This window comes from Chanos chanos, chromosome 13 (genome assembly GCF_902362185.1).
Source record: "Chanos chanos chromosome 13, fChaCha1.1, whole genome shotgun sequence".
In the NCBI taxonomy this organism is placed as follows: Eukaryota; Metazoa; Chordata; class Actinopteri; order Gonorynchiformes; family Chanidae; genus Chanos; species Chanos chanos.
In genome coordinates, this window is record NC_044507.1 from 5,096,028 (window position 1) to 5,118,203 (window position 22,176).

The window sequence follows — 22,176 nt, forward strand, 5'->3', positions numbered from 1 at the left end:
CTGTAGAAGAGTGGACAAAGCTTCAACCAATGTGCCAACACAACACGTGGACGTAATCTCCTTATTCCGAGAGACCTGAGTTTATTTATCACAGAGCTCTGATCCTTCGGGTTGTTGTATTTGTGGGGCGTGGAACTGAGTGTCAAAGACACTCCCACTGGTATTTCTGATGCAGGTCAGAGAATGACAAGGTGCACATAAAAACAGCATTTCAGAATCAAGTGCTCTGTCTATCTTATAGTTCAAACATGACAGCATAGCCTGTTTCCACATGCCTAAATTCATATTTGACTTTAGCAGAGCGAGTTTAGGACATGAAGGGAGTGGTTTATGTTTTCAGATAAACAGCAGTGTGGTTAATCACCCACTATCAGACGCACTTCCACAGCGAAAAAAAGTAGGCCAGACGTGACTCCATGTGAGTGCACTGAGATCTTGATAGTGTCAGACAATTATCTACCGCTGGCAGCACGACAGCATCACTGGAAGAATGGAAGACCCTGAAGGAGCAGTTGGGAATCCCGGTCTTCTGTTTTCTCTTTCCACGGCGGTGACCGCGGGCTTGCTGATATTTCGGATTAAGAATGACGTCCGGCCAGAGTGGGGGCGGCTGCTCTGGTCTTTGGGGCTACTCGTTGGTGTGGAGCTCCTGTGTTTTTGGTTGCTGCCTAGCTACTCTGGACTGATACTTCTCATCCTGGTCAGCTTTGCTGTGCACCTGACTGCAGCGGGACAGAGCATGATGTTGCCTTGCCAAGACAGAGCCGTTCTCATCACAGGTAAAGCATAAAGGGTTTTTTTGGGGGGGTTTTTTTCATTTTATAAACTGGAGCGGATACAGAAGTCATTGCAGTGCCCGGCAGAGACACTGATATTAGAATGTCCAGAGTATGTGGAATGGAAGAGGCCAATATACTGCAGCAGATCACTGTAATGGAAACTGTAGAAACCAAGCCATTACATGAGTATTCTTTAATATGCATTGTTTTTTTTTTTAAGTTTAATTAACCAAGGAGGTCATTGATATTTTAACTATGTATTGTTGTAACGCTATGTAATTATTATTTGCTATGTAACATATTAATCAGTTTAAAAAATCATTTTATGAAGAAATATGTTATCATTAGACAGGAAACAGAGATGTGTGAAAAATATCTTGAAAGAAAGAGGCCTGATTAACATTACCAATCACTTCTGTCATGACAATTAGGAAAAGGATCATGTTTACAGTGCCATAACATAGGGATAGAAGTCTGAGCTCTCACTGTAAAAAGTGACACTAAATCATTGTCAAACAGCAAGTTTCTAAGCAACTCAAAAGCATAGTTTAAAGTAATCTAAAGACACTTTAACTTTCATGTATTCAGCATTATCCTATGAATATTTCAAACAGACTTAGTGAAACAGTTAAATGATTATCCAAAAGTTAAATAAAAACCGTCCAGAATTATCACGTGTTGCTGCAAGTGTATTCCTTTAGGCTACAGATAAACTTTTCATCGTAATTATCCAGTATATTTACTGACATTAAATTCATTTTTAAAATGATGGGTGATGTGTTTTCTATGCAATTTCACTGAAATCTCCATTTGGCTTTATAGGATATGGTGCCTTACTTGACACCGACCCAAACGTCATTGAAAAACATTCATAGTACCTGTTTTTTTTGTATGACACGCTTAACCTGGACTGAAGCAAGATCGAAACAAGATTAATGCAGTTACCAATGCAGGTTGTTATGTCCCTGCTGTTCTGTGAGTATTTTTGTGTATCGTGTTTATCACTGTCAATGTTTTGCCACTCTGCACGCACGCGCGTGTGTGTGTGTGTGTGTGTGTGTGTGTAAGACAGGTTGCGATACCGGTTTTGGCCATAAACTGGCTAAGACCTTAGACAGAGCTGGAGTGAAGGTGTTTGCTGGAGTGCTGGATGAGTCTGGAGCTGGAGCCCAAGAGCTGAAGAGCGTTGGATCACCTCAGTTACATGTGTTACAGCTGGATGTGACTGATAGCACCCAGATCCACCACGCTTATCACCACATTAAGAGTCACGTAGGAGACGCGGGTAATGGCATATGCAAACGCACACACACACACATACACACACACACACATACACACAAACCCCCATATCAGAAAAACCCATAAGATTCAGCAAAGCACACACTCGCATATGCATTCATTACGCGGTCAGTGTTTAGGCATAGTTAAATATATCAGTCTGTTGTTATGCGAGAGACAGACTGACAGAGTCAAATCAGGACAGAGTCAAACTGTCAGACAGTTTAGCTTTTTTCTTTTTCTAACGTATCACAGGAATGTACGTGAATATTTTAAGCCTCCAGGGAAATCCAGGAACTGTAGCTTCAGTCAGAACACAATCATCTACCACTCTTTGATGCTGATGTACAATATCACATGTCAGCCTAGTTCACCACTCGTCAGCACAATTTATTAGGTACAAATTGATCTGTGTGATTAAGAACTATTTTACTCATGATGCCTCTTGGTTCCCCTATATCCTTTTCAGATCTGGGTAACACAGACTCTTTCTTTACCTGAATTATCCTCGCCTGACCTTTATTATTTCTGCTCTGCTTCAGGTCTTTGGGGACTGGTGAACAACGCAGGTGTCCTGGGATATTACGGTGACGGAGAAATTCTTCCTATGCGGATATACAGGAAATGCCTTGATGTCAACTTCCTCTCTAACGTGGAGATGACACAAGTGTTCCTTCCACTGCTACGAAAAGCCAAAGGAAGGATTGTAAACATATCCAGTTTGGCAGGTGAGCCATCCATTCATCAGTTCTGACAGGCTGTTTAAACTGTAGCCCCCATCTGTCAGCGCGCGTTATGAGGTAATTCCTTAACGCTCTTATGCTGCAAAGCATGTGTGGACATGACCAGTTATAATTCCACAGGTTCATCTAATAATTCACTGTTAAACCCTTGAACCTTATATAGTGAATCAACTGTTCTAAACAGGAGCCGTGCCCATTCCTGGCTTTTCTGCTTATGGAGCGTCTAAGGCAGCTGTCACTTCTTTCTCTGGTGTGATGAGACAGGAGCTGTCCAAGTGGGGAATCAAAGTGGCTGTTGTACAACCTGCGGGATTTAGGACCAGTGAGTAGACGTCAATCCAAAAACAATACTGTTTAGATAGCACAAAGCTTACAATACCTCATTCTTACATCTGCACTGAACACCTTCATCACAATGCATCGGTTTAATGATACACGCATTGCTCAGTAATAGGGGAGAGATGCATAAATGTGATATTTTGTTGGCCGTTTTCACCATTAACATAGAGGAGTGTCTTGTCAAATTACTGCCTGGGGGATTTGAACGTGAACTTTGAGCGCACTCTGCACCTTCGATTAATCTACTCATTGTGTTATTTGCCTATTTACTCTCCCACTATTATGACTTATATTATCACTTTTTTTCTCAATTACGACTTTTTTCTCGAAATCTCAGAATTTTTTTTTTTTACCTCAGTGGCCCTAATAACCCGTCGTACGTTGATGCTACTTCACCAATACCTAAAATAAAAATATTTTTTAAAAATATATCTCAGTAAAGCGCTGCGACGTGAGAACAGTTTATAGTGCAAACAACAATAAAATCAGAAAGGGACTATCACCGTCTTCGCTCGCGCTTGTGTGACGATAGAGATGACACGTGAAGATCCTGGTTCCACTGGCCTTTATCCATGTACGGCTATATAGGCTCCTTGATAATTAAATTTTAAAAAATGGATTAAAATATTCCTGCAAATGCAGTGGCTCAGTTCAAGTTCCGAAATTGTTTTATTAAAATACATAATTACCCTTTAAATGTTGCTTTAACTGCTGCAAGAAACAGCCAACATAGTCCGCTGTATACACTGTGGTTCATGATTTATTTTAATGAGTAAAAAAGTTTCAACTACCCCCCCCCCCCCCCCCCCCCCCCCGGCATCAATCTCCGAATTAACATGACAATTTACCGATGATATTATGTTTCCATAACAGACATCCTGGGCAGCAAAGAAGAGTGGGACAGCACTGAGAGAGAGATACTTCACTCCCTCTCAGAGGAAGTACGGGAAACATATGGAGAGGAGTACATTAGCTCCATGCAGCATTGCCTCATCAATGTGAACTCCTCCTCTGTGGCGGACTTGCGCCCCGTACTGGACTCCATGCAACATGCTTTGTTTGCCGTCAAACCCAAACCGCTCTACGACCCTGGGATGTCTGGCTGGGCTATTCCCTTTATCTGTCGCACCTGTCCTGTCTGGCTGTATGATTCTATCTTTACCCGAATGTTTGTGTTTGGAAACGCTCAACCAGCAGGACTGAAATTAAGCACATAAATTTCATACAATTTTGTAAATATGGTCTATGAGGATTTGCTGTGTTGCTTTGGAATTCCACATTACTACCCAGGTAGCTGTTTTCACAAGACACGTCCGACGAATCTCCTGCGGGAGAGAAATTCCAGCCTCATATTTTCTGTCGCGATCCCCAACGCGTTGTTTTATGCATACGTCATATCCGTGACTACAATTGTCTATGTATGATTCCTACAGTTAGCACTGTTTACCAGAAATTTCTGGTCTAACGCTGCACCATAGCTCAGTAAAATGATGATGTAGTGCATCACAGATACCTTCCGCCCAAAATGCAATACATTTTCATGATCAAGCTAATTTTAAACGACACACTACAGAGATTTGTAAAAAAAAATCTTGTTTTGCGCTACTCGACAGCTTTTACGCACCTTGAGGTGCTTCACCTGTAATCACTGTCTCACCTTAAACCTCAGATGTTCATACTGCTACTAAAAACAAAACAAAAAAATAACGATTCAAGAGCCAGACACATAAAAATACCTTCAGGGAACGTCACTAAAAGTTTGCATTAAATTACAGGATTATAGATAACATGTAGCACACTGCTTAAAGAGAACTTTACCAACCGTTCAACTAATGGTACAACACTCCATATGTTACATTGTACTTCAATAATGTTATTCATTTTAACACGGCATGCACACATACTCATGGTCGCAACTTAAAAACATAAAATGTCAGAACATTCAAGCTGGGTTACATAGCAGACAAAGCCATTTTGCCAGCTGACGTTTTTTAATGGGTTCCACTCCATGTAAGTGGTACGAGAGCATGGTCTTCAGGAAAGGGCACAATATACAACATTCAAAATATCAAAATCGAGCCAGTCAGCGCTGTTACAATTTTTTGTTTTCTTAAGAGAAAGAGGATGTATAACATCCATGTAACAATAAAAAAAATTCCCTGTGTCTGTATTGCCAAAACTGAATAAACAGCAATAAAACACAGTTCCTCACACTGATTGTGCATATTAAAAAAAAAATAATACAGCCATATTCCAAACGACAGATGATTGAAATGCATAAAACAGGTCAGTCCTGGGGCTTTAAGAAAGCTTTTTTGGGCTGCACATCTTCCACGTTGCTGTTGACATCCTGGTCAAGCGCAGGGCGATTCCGCTTTTTGGCAAATTTTTTCTTCATACTCTCAACCAGACTCTCATATCTGCATTAAACAAAAAACAGAAGACTCATAAAAAAAAAAAAAAAACAAGAATTTCTGATGTCCTTTCAACATGGTCATATTAATTTGTGCTTTGGAAAAATTGTGTGCATGTGTGAGGGAGAAGAGATGAAAGAAAGAAAGAATGAGAGAGAGAGAGAATGAGAGAGAGAAAGAGAGAGAAAGAGAGAGAGAGAGAGAGAGAGAGAGATAGAGAGAGAATCCAATGCTAGAATAGTGCTTTTCAGTTCCTGTTCTGGGGACCAAGGGGACAGCATGTTTTCAGAGTAGCCCTGCATTAATCATTATTGCTCCTTGTTTAAGTGATTGAAGGTGTTCTTAATTATTTAAATGTTGTATTGGGCATGTTCGTGAGGGTTTAGAAAGAAGTGAAAGTCTTTGCTCCCCAATGCTGGATTTGAAAAAGGCAAGACTTTCAGACTGCGCTCTCTCACCTCCTGGCCATCTCCTCGTCGGTTACATCTGTTTCCATTCTGCCCGGATCCTCCATCTCCTCCTCCTCCTCTTCATCTCTGTTGTGTGTGTTCATCAGCGTCATAAGTTTCTAAGAGAGATAGATCCAGAACACATAGTGGCGTCAGTTCACTGTAACATAGCCTGCTGAGCTTGACTCAATTGCATATCCCGAACACTGAGCTCACAGCAAAAGTAAGTTCAAACTAATGAGCATAAAAACCTTTATTAACATTTTCACAAACCTTTTCGCAGGAACGACATCTTTGTTTGATGAACATGTGTACTTTCGACAACACGAACCCTGGCAGACAGATCTGATTGCATATCAGTCAGTTAAGCAGTAAAATTACCTCCACTTCAGGGTTGAATCCTTTGAAAGACATTCTCCCGTACACCAAGTCTTCACAGGGTACAAAACTGCTTTCTTCAATGATGTAGTTTCTGGGCAAACATACAGCAGTTCAAATTTGATGAGACGCAAAGTGTACGTGGCAGGATCCCGAAACAGTGATCTACCGAATGAAAGTCTCTACAACAGGACATCCTGAGACAACAGGAAAGTAATCACCCTAATCCACGCAGCGCCGCATAATTATGAGTTATGAAGTATGTGACTTTGCTTTTCATGCAAAATAATTTCACTTATCTTTTATTTAACTTAGGATCAAGGCCATATGATGTGTGTATAATGAGTCTTCACACTTGGCATTGGTGTTTCATAGCCTACATCCGCCATGTGACAATTCAGCCTTTGTTACTGACTGCATGAAAGAAGCTTTAACCCAAGAAACCGGACCCCTAAATTTACTCTTCTTGCTTCAGTGAAGTCTTAATAACCATGAGAGTAACTGTTACTAGAATCACGTTTCAATTCAGAAGGCTAACGTGTTACATATCCTGGGATCCTTAGATGTTACAACCACAAACCTAGTAGATCTGTTTACGTTCATTAAATATACTTCTGAATACACTGATGGAACTTACTCTTTAGCTTTAAGTTCAGGCAAATCCAAATACCAATGCTCATCACTGATAATTCTCTTCTCGTCTTCTTCAAGCTGTTTCTTTACATCCGCACCAAGGCTTCGTTGCATGAACTGGAGAGAAACAAATTAATCCTCGAGACAGCGACAAGCGCTGGGAGAGAGGCACGATAAACGACCGAACAACCGGAGGTTGTTTCACACTACAGCACACACCATAAATATCAGTTAGCATGGGACAGTACTCATCAACCAAATGTACGGCCAGACAGGTTCGGTAAGCCTGGGAGTGACTGCAGAAAAATGTTGCTTCGTCATGTTAAACTTGTGTTAACCTGGGTTCATACGATTAGCCAAAACCGTAAGAAAGCTGCTCTGTTTCTACGGCTAATGTTTACTACAACTACTACCAAAGCAAAATTAACAGCAATGATTGGGAAAAAGGCTAGTAGCGTTTAGCTGTCTTTACACTTACCTTCATTCTTAGAAGGTTTTTCGAGAGTTTTGAAGCACCGTCGTTCGCCATGTTCTCCTAAACTACCTACGATGATTACCTATAACGAATTACACACTATAGTGGTTCTTACTATTGTAACTACAACGAGCCGGCACCTTGTTTTATTTACTCATGTACAGCATGACCACGTTAGAAAAAGGACGTGCTTGCGCTGGTAAGTATCCTTTTAAGGCTCGACTAATCGAGCAAAAACAGCTGCTCGGCAAGTTGGGTCTGACGCAGTCTGCATGACAAAAGACAGATGGCAGTATAACAAAAGGATTACTAGTTTCAAGCTAAAGTATTTTGCCATCATTCTTAAAGGGAATCGTACTGTTTAGCAAGAATCTGTATCACATTTACGATGTTTCAAATGAACGTGCTCTGATGTCTGAACATATTTAGTAGGTTTATGTAGACACTGCACACCTCTTATCATTTTGCTATTTCATTGCAAGAACACAAAAGACATCATTCTTTATTTCTTTATTCTGACAACGCCTTCTTTATTCTCTCATCTGTGATTTTTCTTTAAAAGAGACATATAATATGAAACCAAAACTATTTTACACAAGTGTAGCTTGTCCTCTTCCAGCATAACCGTAAGCATGTGCTGTAGGTATCAGATTAATCAGGCTACTTCAGGAAATATTAGAAATATTCTTTGGACCCATTTAAATTCAATAAATAACCATTTCACATACTGTCTTGACAAAAATAGTTAGTAGTCCATTGATGAGGCTCTGTGATAAGTTCATAATATTGATGAGATTTGTATTTGTAAGTCACACAGATAACAGCACAAATAATAAAAATCACAAATGGTCAGGTGAACTCCTCCACCACCAGCTGTTTCAGTGACACCTGTGTCACTGGTCCATTTTTAGACTCTCTCACTCTGGCCAGTTCTTCCTGTAACAGGGCCACTGGGAGGCTCAGTCGGTAACCGAGGTCCACCAGCACCTCTAGCAATGCGCATCGGTATCGGTTCAGCCCATAGCGTCTCACAATGGGCATGGCCTGCTGGCCCGTCTGGAAGGCGGCGCGGATATCGTCCAGATCACGGTGGCACACCACCAGGGCACATAGTGTGGGTACCACCAGACCGGGGTCATGACCCGACAGCTTCTCCTGGAGGACCAGAGTGGTCTGGAGCAGCTCAAGGGCGCGGGCAAACTGCCCGCTGCGTAACAAGTCGTAGGCGAGCTTCAGCTCCGCGCGGGTGAAGAATTCCAGGAAGTACTGAGATCGGCGTATGCAGCGAAGGGCGTAGAGTTGAGTGAGATAGTCTCTGAGAGCCACGCAGCGCTCCGAGATGCTCTCCTCCGTAAAATTTCCCACCAGTTTCTTCTTCGGTAGCACGACCTCCTCCAGCTCTTCGCTGAACTCCTGCAGGAGGCGCTGGTGGAGATGATAGAAGTCGCTGTAGCGCCTTTCAATCGCCACGCGTTTCTGGTCGTAACTTCCTGATTGGATCACCACAATCTGGTACAACTAGGCAAAAAAAAAACAGCAGCAGGTGAGGTTGGTTAGGATTCTTTTGATTGGCTGCACTGTGGTCATGACGATGTGGTAGGGTGATTCTCTTTTCTGGTCCAAAATCAGTGCAATTTATTATGAAGTCTGTTGTAGAACATCAGCAGTAAATGGAGTGTCTGCCTTTCAATTGCTGGGACTAACTGATATTGATGAATTATCAATAATATAAAAAAAATGTTTTATATTTTCTAAAACATAGACGATCCACTCTGCTGCTCACCACATATTTGCTTGCTGGCTTCTGGATGATGCGAGTGGAAGGGATCTCAAACAGGAGTTTAATGGTCCTCCTCTCCTGCCTCACAGCTCTCCAGTGCTGCTGTAATTCTGCTGTTGTCAGACAGGAGGCGCTAAACCCTGGATCTGCAGGGGGGAGCCACGCATCAGCTTTCATTAACTGTGCTTGGTCAGCATTTTGAGTGGATCATGCTCCTCACGTACACACCTGACAGAGTGTGTGTGGTTTGTGTATTACTGTATTATTGGCATGCTATGACAATTTCTTCTGAGACATGCCCACTTACACAGTCAAACAAACCAAGACAACACCCTTAACTCCTTCTCTCCCTCTCCCTCTCTCTCTCTCTCTCGCCTTCTCCCTCCCTCACACACACACACACACACACAAACACACACATGAATACAAACAAACAAACAAACAAATAAATAGACAAATAGTAAACAAATAAATAACCAAAGTTATTTTTGGCTAACCGTCAGGTTCTTTGTTCTCTTGTCCTTGCATTGTGGATTAGTCTGTGCTTCAGGAGAGATTTTCTTAACCACAGTCGCTCTCCGTATTCAGTCCAGCTTCTGTGTGTAGCCTATGGTCCTTATTTCACTCCAGAGAGGAGGTATCCTCAGACATCACAGCTAGACCTCAGGACTGAAATTTAAAAATACTTCACAACTTATCTGATATTCCTATATTTAGCAATGTCGTTCAGTTTAGCTTTGTAATTCAACAGTGAAATGTAACTCAGCAGTGCCATTAAAACACGGCGACTTTATAACATACGTGATCACAGCTGGAAGTGGCCTCAGAAATATCAGTTTACACACACACACACACACACACACACACACACACACACATACACACACACAAACACAAACATAAGTTAAAAAAACTTAACAACCAGACAGAGAGATACTATAACAACTAGCACGGAACTGAGTGCAGATGTAAATGATAAGTTGCAGTAAAAATAAGTCATATTCATTGTGAAACACTTTCAATTTCAAAGGAAAGACTGCACTTCCCCTCTTTTAATGACTGATAACTGAGCTGTGTCAGCCACTGTGTGTGGGGGGGGGGGGTGGTAGTCTGTCCAAAAAGTGACAACTTTAAACAAATGCACAGACTTCCTGGTCTCAAAATGTAAAATGCGACCGTTCGTTGTACATTACTCTGCAGGCAAATTAACAGAGGTATAGTCAACCACAACTGACTTACCTGCGTTAGGAAATCCATGGAAAGGCAGCAGTGGCAAAGTAATTGATTTAGCAGTTTTTATGAGCCTGAGCATGTCTGTTTTTCTCACAGACGTGAAGGACTGAACTGGTCAAGTAGGCTGAGAATGCGAGACCTGGACAGAGTTCATGGATCAGTAGCGAGGGCGCAGTGGTAATAAGTGCGTCTGTCTAACTGGTATAAACTTTACCAAAGAGGAAGTGAAACTTCGGGGAGGGAGTGTTTGCGTGTCGTTCTCTTCTTACATTCTGTTGTTCATAATATTCCCCCTTTGCACCTGTTAAAATGAAATGGGCTCTGACAAAAAAAAAAAAAAGAATTTATTGACTTCTGTCAGGGATATTTTAAATCCATGACAGAAACACTACATCTCTGTGGACATTCTCCTAAAAGTCTTAGAAGAGTTATGGCGATAATATGATAAACTTCTAAAGATAACTGAAGCAGTTGATTATCAAAAAACCAGAAGCAGTTTGGTTTGAGTTCTGAGAGCTGAAGAACAGGCTGATTTAAAGCAGAGATGGGGGTGAGGACGCTAGTGAAGTTATTAAGAGTATTTGTAGTTTTCGAAGTTTATATTTCTGTAAACTGTGAATTCCTGTGACAAATTATTACTGTTGAACCATGGCTCTGTGGTGTAGCTTGGCTCCCCCTGCTTGGTTGGAAAAAAAATACCATTCATGTCCTCTAGGTGGTGTTGCACAATCGGTTGTGACCATGGACCTCAGGGAGGATTTTTCTCATTTTTTGGCGTCCAAAATGAATGTGTTAAATGTAGTTAAAGAATTTAAAAAATGAATAAATAAATAAGTACTTCAAACCTTCACACACACACACACACACACACACAAAGTTTGGTTTTAACAACTTAAGAATAAAAACATTCCGAACAAGAAGGAGAGGAACCCTGAAATATGATGCCACTCAAAAAGCCTACTATGGAACTTTATCTCAGAAGTGTGTGGTCAGATACAGGCCCTTCGACATTTTTAAGAGTTCTGCTGAGCTGGCAGGAGGTATGTTTTCAGCAGTTCAACTGTCACTGAGATAATATATTAAAAGAAAAGGGAAGCTTCGATTTTTTTTTTAATAAATCAGTCTATGTATAGATGTTTTTCAGTGGTTACTGAATTCAACTGGCTCTCTTCCACAAATGCCTGTCCACCACATGCACAAAATGTTTAAATGAAGTAAACTGAACAGTTTGTTGCTGGCCTAGTATTTTCTATGGTTATTTTTGGTGAAATGTCATATTTTGCTTCCGTGTCTATTGATAAATATTAGGGTAATAATAATCATTTGAGAATTGTGAAGATTTCAGATGTCTCCTTCATACCAAGAAGCCATGACTTTATGAGTGTCTGTGACTGCGAGGGTTAAATAAAATTCACGAATTCCTCTACCATTTTGCTGGCACGTGTCAATAGAAGAACTTTCCTCCGTGGAGATTCAGAGAAGAGGAATGCAGACGAGAGACAGACGAGAAGAAGGCAGACAAGAGGCAGACATTTCTTCCGTGTTCTTCACTGGGTGAGAATCGGGCCCTCCAGGTCTGTTTCCTCTGAAACAACACCATCTCGCCGTCTCTTTGGTTCTCAGATCACGCGGATGCTTTTGAGCTTCAAACCGTGCTATCAGATCGGTGTCCCGGTGCAGATGTGAGAGTAGGTCAGAGTAACAGTGATCAGGGCCCGTGGGGTTTGGACTTGTGTCTCTCTGAAAGGCCTGTATCACTGTATGAGACAAGAAGTGCTCTGTGATCTAGAACATTGCCATTCATACAGGCATAAGTGCAGAGATGAACCCAGCACGGAGAACAATGGCATCAAGCAACCATTTTGATTAGGTCCCATTGTTTGGCGTGCCAGGCTGGGACTTGCTATTTATTTATTAGTTTTGATACATACATTTTCTTTTGTCTGGAGCATAATTCCCGTTTTGTTCCTGCGGGCAGTGTCGGAGCACTCTGTCTGTGACAGCTGTATGCGGTAATAAGGTCTCATTGTGAAACGCTGTCTGCCCAACTGAATTACCAATAGGATCTGTCATTTTAGATGTACAGTATGGCTATACGTAAGAGGACAAAAGAGGCCAGCAGTGTTTGCAATGCTTATGAATCATCAACATCAGCACAGACGTCCACACACACTGTTGCCTTCATGTTTTTTTTTTGTTTCTGTTTCTGTTTTTTCTTTTTTTTTTTCCCCAGTTATATCATAGGCATGTCACATGCTTGATATAACTGGAAGAAGTTATAATTTATATCACCAAAATGGAAAGTTGGCTTCACTGGTTTATGGTTTACCAGAAAACCTGATTGAATCGCTTTCTTATGCCGGTAACCGAAGACGTCCGCAGCGGCCAAGGTTTGGTCATACTTCTTAGCGGGATGACATGCTCTTCCTTTTGTCTTCACCTCAGACTTGGCAGACCATAAGGTCATATTGAAATGTCAAAACCATTACTAATTGATTAACGTTAAATGTAATCAATACAGTGTATTAAGAAAATGGACATGTGTGCAAATGCCAGAGAGCCTTAGAGAGCTACGGATGTGCTGAAGTCTATACTGTCATCTTCATAATGCGTTATCCGCGATGGGAGAAATGTCAGGGCCTGTCAGCGGGGGGGTGGGGGGGGGGGGGTGGTATCTCACTTTAGGCCCTAATAGAACATGGATCTATTAAAGTCAGTTTTCAGCACTAAAACTCTCAAAAAGCTAACCCACAGGAAAGAGAAAAATGCTTTTCCAAAAAAAAACAAAAAACAAAATACAAAATACTATGCAACAGACAGCTCCGTTATGGCTGTATGCTTGGTTTTGTTTTCTTCCTGTCTTGGTCGTTTTGGAGAAACATGTCTGCTAAATGAATAAATGTAAATGTGAAATATATGTACCATTGAGAAATAAGACAAAATTCATTGATCTGCCTTCACACACAGGGCTTTTTTTCTTTCCTGTTGACCAGTACCGTCTGTTGTACTGTAACTCAGTCGTGTTTTTATCACTGAGTGGTAGAGAGCGGAGGTGATACTTGCCCCTCTGAATATAAAAGGAATGTCAGCGTGAAACATTTAATATTCTGTTGATTGTCTGAGCACACAGGTCAGTCAATGAAAACGGTGTGTGAGGGACAGAGCATATTAGATATGTTTTGTACTTGTGATCGGATGGTAATTAACTAATGTGAGGCTTGACTGGTTTTGAACAAAACAAATGCCTTCATGCTCGTGTGGATTCATTGTTTGGGTGAAACCAAATAGGATGTTTTACTATCTTCGCATGAATGCTGTTGCCTCTCTACCAAACACAACTTCCTGTAACAGTTTCTGTTCAATTTTCAGCTCGTCAGTGATGGCGGAATTTGATATGACTCTAAATGACAGGTAACTTAAGATGTTTCAAAAACGGCAATGGATATTATCATTCATTTTATGCAAATGAGCTGATGTCACACCACCCCTCCATTGTTCATTTAACCTTTCTATTGTTATGGAAATTTAAACCATCTATATTAATGTAACAATACATCTCTTTGAAAAATTCATGACTATTTTTGAATGAGGAGACAAAAGTGAGTGTAGTAATATCCACTGACATTCTGTGAAATGTGTCTCTGATCTCACTAGGCACTGAATACCTAAATAAGCTTTAGTACTGAGGTAATTCAGTCTGGAGCAAAATGAGGAAATAGCAGCAAATTTGATACAGGTGATCACGCTAATACACATAAACTTATGGTCAAATCAAATAAACACATACGATTTAAACCTCTCTCTCCCCTCTGTTTCTCTTTCTCTCTCTCTCTCTCTCTCTCTCTCTCTCTCTCTCTATCTCTCTCTCTCCCTCACGTCTCTCTATCTTTCTTTCTCAAATGCGCACACACACACACACACACATACACGCGCGCGGACCATGAATGCTCACACAATGGATCATCAGTTATCCTGGGATTATCATACCCACCAGCTGCTGGAGACATAATTCCAGAACAATGGTGTTGTGCCAGGGAGAGCCGTGTACGGGTGTGAGTGGATAATTCATAGTCGTCAGGAGCAGCCACTGTGGCCCTACGAAGCTTAGGGACATGTTCAGTGACTGAAGGAGAAAACATTCTGAGGTTCTGAGGGAAAATGGTAATTACTGTGCTGGGAGCAGAATGCTTGAGTTGATTCCAGTGAGGTCGCACATGCTACCGGCTTCCATGCATGGCTCCATAAGTTCTTCTATGACGTCATCACCCTCTCCTTCATTTTGTTGTCCCAGGTTTTCCTGTACCGCACAGCTTTATGCTCATTTTCTCATGATGTCATCGCAGGCAATTCAAGGTCAATGCCTGCTTTGTAAACAAGCTAGTGTGTGTGCCTGGCTTGTCGTATCACCCTTAGACCAAACGAAAGTGGGTCACACAGATCAAATAAATGTGTATTTACATCAAACTGAAGAAAGAAAGAAAGAAAGAGACAGAAAGAGATAGAGAGAAAGAAAGAAATAAAGAAAGAAGGAAAGAAAGAAAGAAAGAAAGAAAGAAAGAAAGAAAGAAAGAAAGAAAGAAAGAAAGAAAGAAAGAAAGAAAAACTGTGACTCGTAGCTCTCTGAGTGTGCATGACTTTGTTGATGTACAGAGCTGATAGATATAAGACAGTCCATGGTCCATAGTGATAAGAGTCGACGGAGCACCTTTAATCAAATTCTGGTCTTACGCCCTGTTATTACATTAATCTGTATCATGGATGACCTGGATGCATGGGCCACGTCAACCCTGTTCTGACACGGTTACCGTAAGCCACCGGTGTAATATTACAGCGAGACGGCCACAGGTCGTGCGGTTCACGCCACTAAAATTGATTAATATTTGGTTTCAAAATGGCATGGTCGTGATGCATGGGCTTCTCTGACTATGCAAATAAATGCTGTTCGGAGATGAATAGACTCGAGAGAAGATTATAAAGTTCACGTCGGCTTGATTTGCATATTTATATTACAGTGTGTTGATGATAAGTGTATCACTGAAGTGTGGACGCCATTCGTTTGTCATCGTGAGCCCTCATGACTCCTAAAGCGGGTTTTTTATTAACTTCTGGACAAGAAAACTGTTCAGTTATTCATATAGTGTTGGTTTTTGAGGCGCTCTCTAAACGAAACACAAAGCATGCAAATCAAGGTGACCAGTACCACACCGTATTTATTATCTGCTACCTAATGAAATTGCTCTTGACAACTGACAAATATATCCTCTGTTTTTACCCCGGGTTAGACTGTGGCAGACCAACACCGTCTCGCAAACCTGTCTTATTGGTTGACACATTTGTAGGAAAATCAGAGAAACGCAAGTTTAAAAGTAAGATTTTTTTTTTTCCCCTTCTGTTTCTTCTGTTTTGTGCAGGCCTTCTTGTTGGAGTCCACTAAATCAGAGAGGGAGTCTACTAAGTTCTGCAGGGGAATCCCATTTTAAAAGTGCCCATCTCTTTGTAGGTCTTGCTGCTTCACTGTAGCGTGTCTCCGCACTTCCCGTCACTAAGAGGTCTTTGGTTAATTGGCTGTGGTAACAGCAGTTTGGAGCAAACCGATCTGTTGTGTGGGACCTCTGAGCACACACACTGTTTCTTCCCTACCTGCGGTCTGATGGCGGAAAAGCAACAGTGGGGTTTTTTTCTGTGAAAATCAGGACAAGAAGATGACCCATGTGTTTTCCACTCAAAAGGGGAATGTTTGATGGAGCGGAACCACACCAAATAGAACGAACCAGTGTTTGTGTGGGCTCTCTGAACTTCTCTGAAGTAATTCTGTGTTGTTGACATCTCAAGAACTGAGGCTTCAAAACTAAACATGAAAACATCCCTCTGGTACAGATGTTGGGGTGGTCTGATAAATGCAATATGTTTTGAAGTAAATGCATAAAAATTAAATAGTGTTGGATATCGCTAGTTTCTGACGACATTTACTCTAACACTGCTTGAGAGTCTGTGTTGTGGAGTCTCAGTGGACGGACTGATTTGGTTGTATTTTCCATGTCAGACATTCTGTGACATGTAACAATGCGTCAAAGCCAAAGTCACAAAACTTCCAGAGAAGTCCAACTTTGTTGTTGACCTGCTGTTCCAATACTTGGTCTGCATAACTACTGCGCTCATTTGAAATCTGTGAGAGTTAATCTGAAATGAAATGCAGTCTCACCAACTTAGTTTAAAATCACGCAAAAATGCGAAAAGTTTTGGCCCCAGACAAACGAACAAGCGTAGTGACAGTAGACTCACACACACACACACACACACACACACACACACACACACACACACACACACAAATGCACACAGAGACACCAGATCAATGTTCTTGCCCACGGGCAGTGTTCTGGTCCACAGATTTATTAGCATGTATGGAGGCAAAGATCATGTTTGTGGCGAAGAGGAGCGCAGGTGTTGAATGTATGATATGAGGTTCAGATGACAAAGGATTGACTGTTATTCAGATGGACACCAGTCTCTCCGACCCCTGGAGGAAGCTTCATCCATACATTACCGTCATGGTCAGGTACAGCCCGGGAACTGAGAAACACCTCTCAGTCTAGGAGAGTAAAAAAGAAAAAAAACCCTAAAAAACACACAACTGTCCCTTATGGGGATCCCTCTTTGATGCTTCACTGTTTCAATGGTAAACAACGAAAGTGCTTTGACAAGGTAACAAAAGCTCCTGCATTTGTAAGAGAGATGTTTGAGAAAGACAGTTTGGGTTGGGCAGGGTTGTGAATTATAAAGCAGCTTTACAGCTCTGGTCCGACGGTTCCTAGAGCGTTGCGGGACAAATGCATTCCTATAACCTCAACCGATGTGTCCTTATAATCCCAGACAACACAGCAATTACACAGTCTGTGCCAATCCAATGATATTCATGTTTCACGACATCTGAAATTGTCATCCAAATTTCATTAGGTTTGTTATTATGGTCTCTGTTTAAAAGCATGCCACTTACATAGGTTGTCAACACAAGAAAGCAATGTGTGAACATTTGACCCCTGGGCTGAGGTATCGAGGGACTGTGACACTCTGCTGTGTAACTCGCTATATGAATGGGTGTGTCACTGCGGTGTTATGGCAACACTATGGAACAAATGTAATCCACACTGGTCCTTGACCACTGAATGAGTTTGACTTGACCTTATGCGAATCACCATAATTAACCCCTATTTATAATTTACAGGGGTAAGCATGTGAGTCTGACTCACCTTCTGCCTTCCTATGAATAATTTGTGTTCCTCATCTTTTTAAAAGCAGTTTTCACAATGTTTCATATGTCCCAAGACTGGCTGGTGCAGCTGTAATTTAACATTGTGCCGAATGACATTTTGATCAAAGACCAGAATGTACAAACTGTACAAAGTATTCTTTAATTTGGTTACCATTTGCTTGTATATTTTTGTATTGCAATGTTTTTGTGTATTGCGAGGAGGACTTGGTTCATTGCAACTGGAATCTACAAGTACTTGGCATGAGTTATCAAAGAGAAATAGAATTTTAAGGCCTTGTTTATTTGAGTCTCTGTTATTGTTATATGAGTCGTTGAATTATGTAACAACTTGAGTAATGAATCAAGGTACTGGAAAAGGGTGTGGTTAGTCTTACAGCTTCTAAACTGTATGCGCCTTAAAGAGTCGGTAAAAAAAATGAGATTGTGCTTTGAAGTGACCACCCTTGTTCCTCTCAGATCCCCCGGCAGCGGTCATAACTGAATCAGCCACGGCGTTTAGCCCTGACGCCTCCTCTTCCTCACATCCTCTACCTCACTCCTCCCTACGTCCTCCCTCCCTTAGCTCCTTTTTTCATGAACCTGTCAAGCCTGTCAGAAAGCATTCAAACCGCCAGCCGTCATTTCATTGACATTTTTAACCACCATAAACACCCCCCCCCCCACCCCACTCACACATCCATCTCTTCTGCACTGTGCACTGTGAGGCTGGCTTGCCCTCCCCCCCGACCCCCACCCCCCTGCTGTGAGGATATTTGTGTGTTTTGTCTCTCTCTTCTTTGTAATGAAATTAGTGACCTGAGATTGAAGAGGATGGACCTGGGTGTCTCCGAGTGCCAAAGGATAATGACATTGATTTGTGTGGATGGGAATGAGAGAAAGAGGAAAGAGAGAAATTGACAGCTTCATGCTGATTGGGTTTGTAACTGTGTCACTTTGAGAAACTGCTTGTATTTCAGCACATATATTAACACTCTAACAGCATGTTTGATTACATTTCCTCTGCTTCCAGACATAATCAACATTAAAATATATGAAACAACAAATTTTAAGGTCATTGATGCCACTTGTGGTCAGAAGTTTCTATAATAGACTCGGTAAAACGGAAAATAACAAGTACCAGCATAAATATATTACAAATTGCGTGGTCCTAAAAATATTAGGAATCACTTTTCCAGCGTGTAACACGTAAATAAATAAATAAATAAATAAATAAATACGCATGCATGAAAAAATATATAAATAAAACAAGGAAACGTCAAATAAACAAGAATCGAGAAATGATAACAAATGTCTGTAACAGTATGAGAGATAAGGATTAGCGAGGCAGGGAGCGGCGTCTCCGGTCTGACCCCAGAGCTCTGACCCCAGTGAGATCCAGGCTAATTACATGAATACAGAAGGAGACAATGAGCATCCACGGCCATTCATCACGAGCGACTTCACCTCGTCTCCTCGGTTTATTGACCCTCAGCTGTTCTGGCATTTACAAATTACAGTCTCTCTTCAGCACTCCACATATGCCCATATTTCTGAATACATTCATCGTCAGTTTCAGTATCAGAGACAGATTATTCACGTATACTGTGTTTGATGCACTTGGACGCTTAATCAAAAGAGAAACATTCTTATCACATTCAGTCCATAAGCACCACTCACGAATGAATGTGTTTTATCTCAAATATATATTTGCCAGGTGTAATTACACGGGTTAATTAATGCAGACATATAGGTTCAGCCAAACGTAAGCATATGTATATGGGTACGCTGAAATCCCATGCAATGTGGAAAAGGCCGTTGATCATTCTCAGTCATAAATACTGAAGCATGTACAAACCCAGTAACTGCTGCATATGCTGTTTAGACACAAGTGAACAGGTGGATGTGTCATAGGGAGCAGACCAAAACCATGCTTGCGTGCTGTCATTGAAAGTGTGACAGTTGCGTGAACTGTTGTCTAGTATGAGCAAATTATAGTTATCAGACATAATAGGATGAAACTGGAATTATAGGTTTTTTGATCATTTGGATTTTCATCCATTAATGGTTGACATTTTGCTCTAACTGGGTCAAATTTAAAACTCACAGACTGAGCTTTTCAGTTGGTTTTTACAGTTAATTTAAATATACAGCAGGCCGTGTTAACGACAGATGTTGTCCAAATTTGGTTTGGATTATCTGTGTAGAAACTAATGCTTGCCATGAATATACTGGTGCCTATTTTATGTCCTCTAGGTCGTGAGCGAGTGATTGCAAACTAATTAGCTAAATCACACAATATATAGATCCACATGGAGAAATGATTATGGTTTTTTCAGTTCTTTTACAATGAAACACTATTACATTCAACACATTGTTAGTTTAGTGATTTAAACAACACGTAAAGGAAGCGTTGCATTACTTGATGTGCACTTTCACACTATCCTGACAATTATCACTGTTTTAAATGAACAACTGAAGTTCCTTCAACAGAAGTTGAGAGCAATTGTAGTCAAATAGTCATTTGCATATAACTGACACTGACAGTTTTGTAACAGGGTGTTGAGTTATTGTGTTGAGGTATTTGTGAATGAGAAAAATGCTCAGTCAACAAAATACCGCTCTCTAGAATAACAGACACACAGTGATCCCTGAAAAAAGTTGACGGAGCTTTTTATGATGTGATATGATCTGAGCCATAAGCGCACCGCATACAAAGGCATAATCATGGTGTTATCAATTGTAGGGTTTTGGGGGTGGACAGGTCTAAGCCCTGGTGCAGATTTGGCTGTTCTTCTGTTATTGAATATTTCCATTGTCGCTGTAACAAAAGTGAGATGATCACAGGCAAAGTGCTTACAAAGGAAATGCTCTCTTAGCATTGTAAACAGCTCACTGATGTCAGCAGTTTTGAAGTGAAATATGCAATGATTGGAAAAGCACGTTTGTTTGCCTGTAATGAGTTCTTCAAATAAGCTGCCAGAGCCGCAGTGTGTCAGCCTTCCTGCTACTCTCTCTCTCTCTCTCTCACTCTCTCTTTCTCCCCCCCTCTCTCTCTGTTTTAGGTGAATTGAGAGAGAAAGTACAAACCTTCTGTTTTGATGATATTATGCGCATACTTGACATTTTAGTGTTGTTAATGGAGATAACTAGTTGACCTCCATATTATAAAGTAACTGATATTTAGTTATTAAAAGCTTTAGAATTCAGGTGAGTGATACATGGAAGGATGACATAGTGCTGTTTCACTGTACTGTGTGAAAACTGTATTTATAGTGAAATATATGACACAGTATTCTATTTATTATTATTATTGCTATTATTATTATTGGTGGTAGTAGTAGTAGTATTAGGAGCAGTTTAGGTGAATTCATTAAACGTGAATGATCAGATCTGAATTCAAATGATTCTGACAAAAAGGACAAATGCTTATTGAATATGTCATACAATAGGAAAACACAGCTGACACCACTCTAGTGTGCAGTAGAAAAATCCCTAATAATTCAGGGTAAGAATAGAGAGGTTTAATGATAGTTTGATTTCATTAGGGCCTGAGAATGTGTGTAATTTCAGACAGGGTGTTCCTGTTTTTGACTTGGATGCCACACAGGGGTGAGTGTGAGACAGAAATGACATTAGCTATCCTGGGAAAGAAAATAGCATCTAAGCCGTCTTCACCTTTAAATGACAATAAGAAGAGGTAGCCGGGGACAGAGAAAAATTCTGTGTTTGTGTTGTTAATCATAATGAGAATGTAAATAACATTATCCTTCACAAAATACTTCACACTTACTGTTAAGTTTTATTCTTAGTGTCCTTACTTGGTCCAATTTTACAGAAATCATTTGTTAATGGCATATTCTCTCTCTCTCTCTCTCTCTCTCTCTCTCTCTGTCTCTTATATACGTATATGTTTATACCTAACTTGATAGTGGGTGATTCAGAGCTTCCCATCTGTCTGATAAAGCTACGTATCTGGTTAGCTGTTTCTCTGTGTTTTTTGTCGTGGGTCCCTCGTGGTTCATTCCAGTTGATTACTCATTTTATAATGCTAATGGGGGTGGGCTGGTGTTGAGTTTCCCTAATGTCAGCTGGGCACTGGGGCTACGGGAGATGTTTAATGGGGTCTGACAGCTCAGGGAACTGAGCTTATTCAGAGGGGATTTGATATGTGGGATTATTGAGGTAACACTCAATGGACATATTAGTGGCCATTATGAGTCAGACGTTTTTCTGTGTTTGGGAAGCTTTTCTCCAGGATGTGTCACTATGGAGAATCAAAAGATATGCTTGTGTCCAAATGCCCCCCCCCCCCCACTCATCATCCTCTGATAATAAGGGTAGATAATTCTTGCTTTGTTTAAATTGCAAGAAAGAACACTGGTTCTCACAACAAATTAGGCTATGTAGAAAAAAAAAAGAT

General features: G+C 40.9%; 3 protein-coding genes across 3 annotated transcripts; 1 reads left to right on the forward strand and 2 right to left on the reverse strand.

Annotated features, from left to right (window-relative positions):
• Positions 1-490: 490 nt before the first annotated feature.
• On the forward strand, positions 491-4,359 carry hsd17b2 (hydroxysteroid (17-beta) dehydrogenase 2). Its single transcript, XM_030790545.1, has 5 exons — positions 491-779; positions 1,852-2,064; positions 2,603-2,788; positions 2,988-3,125; positions 4,016-4,359. The coding sequence occupies exons 1-5, from the start codon at positions 491-493 to the stop codon at positions 4,357-4,359; spliced, it is 1,170 nt and encodes a 389-aa protein (XP_030646405.1).
• A 1,023-nt stretch (positions 4,360-5,382) lies between these two features.
• Positions 5,383-7,609, reverse strand: mphosph6 (M-phase phosphoprotein 6). The gene is made up of 5 exons (XM_030790905.1): positions 7,495-7,609; positions 7,021-7,133; positions 6,387-6,477; positions 6,015-6,124; positions 5,383-5,562 (listed from the first exon to the last, which is right to left on the reverse strand). Exons 1-5 carry the CDS (start codon positions 7,543-7,545, stop codon positions 5,430-5,432), a joined length of 498 nt encoding a protein of 165 aa, XP_030646765.1. The 5' UTR covers positions 7,546-7,609; the 3' UTR covers positions 5,383-5,429.
• A 731-nt stretch (positions 7,610-8,340) lies between these two features.
• Positions 8,341-9,799, reverse strand: snx20 (sorting nexin 20). The gene is made up of 3 exons (XM_030790546.1): positions 9,769-9,799; positions 9,275-9,417; positions 8,341-9,009 (listed from the first exon to the last, which is right to left on the reverse strand). The coding sequence occupies exons 1-3, from the start codon at positions 9,797-9,799 to the stop codon at positions 8,341-8,343; spliced, it is 843 nt and encodes a 280-aa protein (XP_030646406.1).
• Positions 9,800-22,176: the final 12,377 nt, after the last annotated feature.